The following is a 4,430-nucleotide window of genomic DNA, read 5'->3' on the forward strand; positions in this document are numbered from 1 at the left end:
GACCCTGTACAGGGTTTCCGAGGGTGTAAATCCTTACGGGAGTAGAAAGCCTCATCTTTCTCCCGCGGAGCGGCTGGTAGTTTCGAACCACTGACCTTAAAGTTCGCAGCCCGATTCATAACCACTACGCTACCAGAGACAATAGAAAGAATCAAATCAAGAAGTTAGTTCTTTGGAAGGATTAAAAACATCAATAAAAAGAAGCAAATGAAAATAAGGAGAAGATGAAAATAACATGAGTAAGAAATTATATTGGTGATTTCGCAACAGAACCACTGGAAATAAAAAGGATAATAACAGAGTATTTTGAAGAATTGAACTCCAGCAAATTTGAAAACAACACACAAAATTGACACATTTCTAGAAACACACTACCTACCTAAATTGACACAGGCTGACGTAGAAAATTTGAACTGACCTGTATCAAAGGGATCAGGTCATTTAAAACTCCCAACAAAAAATGTTTAGGCCCAGAGAGCTTTAATAGTGAATTCCACCAAATATTCACAGAAGATTTGACACCAATTCTATTAAAACTATTCCATAACATAGAAAATGATGGAAAACTCCCAGAGGTTATTTTATGAAGCAAGTATAACCTTAAAAGCAAAATCAGGCAGAGACATCACTAAAAAGAGAATTACATACCAATAGCCATATGAATATAAATGCAAAAATACTTAATAGAATCCTAGCCAATAGATTTCAACAACATATATTTTTTAAAAGGTACATTATGACCAAATTGGATTCATACCAGATATGGAGTCAAGGTTCATTATTTAAAAAATCAAGATAATGCACTATACAAAAGAAAAGAAAAGAAACACAGGAACATATGTATTGATGCAGAAAAGACATTTGATAAATTCCAACACCTATTCCTGATAAAACCCTCAACAAAATAGAAATAGATGGATATTCCTCAACATAACCAAGATCATATATATATAACCAACAGCCAGTATTACACTCAACAAACAGAAAGTGAAAGCATTCCCCTTGTGAACAGAAATCAGACAAGGATGACCTTTTTCACCACTCCTATTCAATACTGTGTTGAAAATCTTAACCAGAGCTAAAAAGCAAGAAAGAGAAATTAAAGGCATACACATAGTAAAAGAAGAAGTAAAAATCTTTCTATTTGCAGGTGATATGATCCTGTACTTGAATAATGATGAAGACTCAGCAAATAATTATTGTCACTCATTAAAAGATTCAGCAAAGTGGCAGGGTACAAGATCAATGTACAAAAATCTGTTGGATTCCGTTACACTAATAAAAACTGCTCTGAGAAGGAAATCAGGAAAGCAATACCATTTGCAATAGCTACTCAAAGATAAAATACTTAGCAATAAATCTAACCAGAGGAAATGAAAGTCCTATACATAGGAAAATACAAAACACTTCTACAAAACAAACAAAAAACAAAAGAGACCTAAATAAATGGAAGAAAATACCATGCTCATGGATCAAAAGACTTACCATTGTGAATGTCACCACTACTCAAAACAATCTATAAATATAAAGCAATCTCAAACCAGACTCTAGCATCATTCTTTAAAGAGATGGATAAACTGATCACTAACTTTATCAGGAGATGAGCTCTGGTAGTGTAATGGTTCGGATTGGGCAGGTTGGCAGTCAAAACTACCAGCTGTTCTGCAAGAGAAAGATGAGGCCTTCTGCTCCCGTAAAGATTTACAGCCTCAGAAACCTTTTGCAGAGTCCTCACTATGGTACTTAACAACAACAACTTTATATGGAAAGGGGGTGGGGAAGCAAAGAAGAACAAATAGGAGTCCTCTCACTTACTGATCTCAAAACCTATTAACCAGCCACAGTAATCAAGCCAACCTGGTATTGGTGCAACAATCCTTTTACCTACAGTCATTTGATATTTGACAAAGAGCCAAAGCACATTAAATGGGGACGAGATCGCTTACTTAACACATGGTGCTAACAAAACTGGAAATTCATTTGTAAAAGAACGAAACAAGACCCATATATCACACCATATAAAAAAATGAACTCAACATGCGAATAAGTCCTAAATGTAAAACCTAGAAATAAATAGATCACCAATGAAAAATCATGATTATTGTGGGGCTCTGATACATGGCATAAAAACACTATAAGCATAACTGAAAACACATAGATTGCAGAACTCAAACGATTTCTGGGACCTCCTAAAAATTATATACTTTTGTGCATCAAATAATTGACTAATAGAGAACCCACAACCTGTGGGAAATTTGCAATGACATACCAGACAAGGGATTTTGCTCAAAATTTATAGCAAACTTCAATACCTCAACAAGAAGAGGACAAATTGTCTAAAATAGGCAGAGGACTTGAACAGCCACTTCACCAAAGACAGCCAACAAACCTATGTAGAAATGTTAACCATCATTAACCATTTTATTGTTGTTAAGTGCCATAGAGTTGGTTCTCACTCATAATGACTCTGTATAGGGTTTCCAAGGAGTGGCTGGTGAGCTTGAACCACTGATCTTGCAGTTCAAACGGACGTTGCATAGAAAGATGCAAATCAAACAACAATGAGCTATCATTTCACACCAGCAGTAATAGAAAAGTTCCAAAATAAACAGAAAATAACAAATGCTTGCAAGACTGTGGTGACTGTTACCCTCCTACACTCCTGCTGGGACTGAAAAATGGTGTAACAACTGTGGAAAATGGTAAGGTGCTTCCTAAGAAAGTTGGAGATACAAATGCCATATAATTCAGTCCTTCTACTTAGTATATATATATATATATATATCATGAAGAAATAAGAGTAGTAAAAAAAGAGAGAAAGAATAGTTGTAACATAAATGCTATACTGATCTTCATTGCTATCATTATTCACAATAGCAAGAAGATGGAGACAGTCTAAATGCCCATTAATGGAAGAATGGGTAAACAAACTAAACAAACTTGGCTACATGCATATGACTCTTCGAAGTACCTCATAACGTGGTTGAACCTGGAGAACATTAGGCTGAGTGAAATTAATTAGAAAAGTAAAAATATTGTATAAGAGCACTAATTTAAGAAGTCAAGAAAATATTTTTACTAAGGAACTCTGGTAGCGTAGTGGTTACGAATTGGGCTGTGAACTTAAACGTCAACGGTTCTAAACTACCAGCCGCTCCGTGGGAGAAAGATGAGGCTTTCTACTCCCGTAAAGATTCACACCCTCAGAAACCCTGTACAGGGTCGCTATGGGTCATAACAGACTCGATGGCACTTAACAACAACAACAACAACAACAAATGAAACATTATTTGAGAGATAGCAGGGATGGGAGGGAGGAGGGAACAATTCACTGACGAGAGGGTTGTTGTTGTTGTTAGGTGCTGTTGAGTCAGTTCTGACTCATAGCGACCCTAGGCACAAAAGAATAAAACACTGCCTGATCTTGCACCATCCTTACAGTCATTGTTATGCTTGAGCCCATTGCTCCTGCCACTGTACTATCCATCTCTTTGGGGGTTACCCTCCACTTTACTAAGCATAATGTCCTTCTGCAGGGACTGGTCCCTCTTGATAAAAATTCTCATAAAGTCTTCGTCACTCGTCGCCTTGCTCAGGGCAGCCCAGTTCTGGTGTCTGGCGGCGAATTAAACAGCCACCATGTTGAGCAAAAAGGCAAAGACCAAGACCACCAAGAAGCGCCCTCAGCGCGCAACATCCAATGTGTTTGCCGTGTTTGACCAGTCACAGATTCAGGAGTTCAAAGAGGCCTTCAACATGAATGATCAGAATACAGACGGCTTCATCGACAAGGAAGAGCTGCATGATATGCTTGCTTCTCTTGGGAAGAACCCAACTGATTCATACCTCGATGCCATGATGAATGAGGCCCCAGGCCCCATCAATTTCACCATGTTCCTTATGATGTTTGGGGAGAAGCTAAATGGGACATATCCGGAAGATGTCATTAGAAATGCTTTTGCTTGCTTTGATGAAGAAGCAACAGGCACCATTCAGGAAGATTACCTGCGGGAGTTGCTGACTACCATGGGAGATTGGTTTACGGAGGAGGAAGTGGATGAGCTGTACAGAGAAGCACCTATTGACAAAAAGGGGAATTTCAATTACATTGAGTTCACAAGCATCTTTAAACATGGAGCAAAAGACAAGGATGACTGAACGAACTTAAACTAAAACCTTCCAGTTACCTTGTCTTACTCTATTTTATTTCCAACATACTTTCCCCTCACCCTCATAGGACTCATTGCATGCACTTAGCGTCACAGCTTTGCCCTATTTTGGATGTATTTATTCCAGACCTTTCTGCCACTTAGCACCTTCTATAATCAGGTTGGGAATGGGAATAAAGTTGTAAATTGTATTGAAAAAGAGATTATGAATAAAAATCAACAAATGTGAAATCCCAGGAAAATCTATCCGTATTTCCGGTT

At 37.7% G+C, this 4,430-nt stretch overlaps 1 protein-coding gene across 2 annotated transcripts; it reads left to right on the forward strand.

The window, feature by feature from the left end:
* Positions 1 to 3,639: 3,639 nt before the first annotated feature.
* LOC102816547 (myosin regulatory light chain 12B-like) lies at positions 3,640 to 4,158 on the forward strand. Of its 2 annotated transcripts, XM_006872505.1 has the most exons (2): positions 3,640 to 3,852; positions 3,997 to 4,158. In XM_006872505.1, exons 1-2 carry the CDS (start codon positions 3,640 to 3,642, stop codon positions 4,156 to 4,158), a joined length of 375 nt encoding a protein of 124 aa, XP_006872567.1. The 2 variants fall into 2 exon arrangements, with proteins under 2 accessions (XP_006872567.1, XP_006872566.1); XM_006872504.1 differs by having other exon boundaries at positions 3,640 to 4,158.
* Positions 4,159 to 4,430: the final 272 nt, after the last annotated feature.

This window comes from Chrysochloris asiatica, unplaced genomic scaffold (assembly GCF_000296735.1).
Source record: "Chrysochloris asiatica unplaced genomic scaffold, ChrAsi1.0 scaffold00201, whole genome shotgun sequence".
NCBI lineage: Eukaryota > Metazoa > Chordata > Mammalia > Afrosoricida > Chrysochloridae > Chrysochloris > Chrysochloris asiatica.

Coding starts and splice junctions, on each gene's coding strand:
- LOC102816547 (XM_006872504.1), top strand. CDS start 3,640: ATGTTGAGCAAAAAGGCAAAGACCAAGACCACCAAGAAGCGCCCTCAG.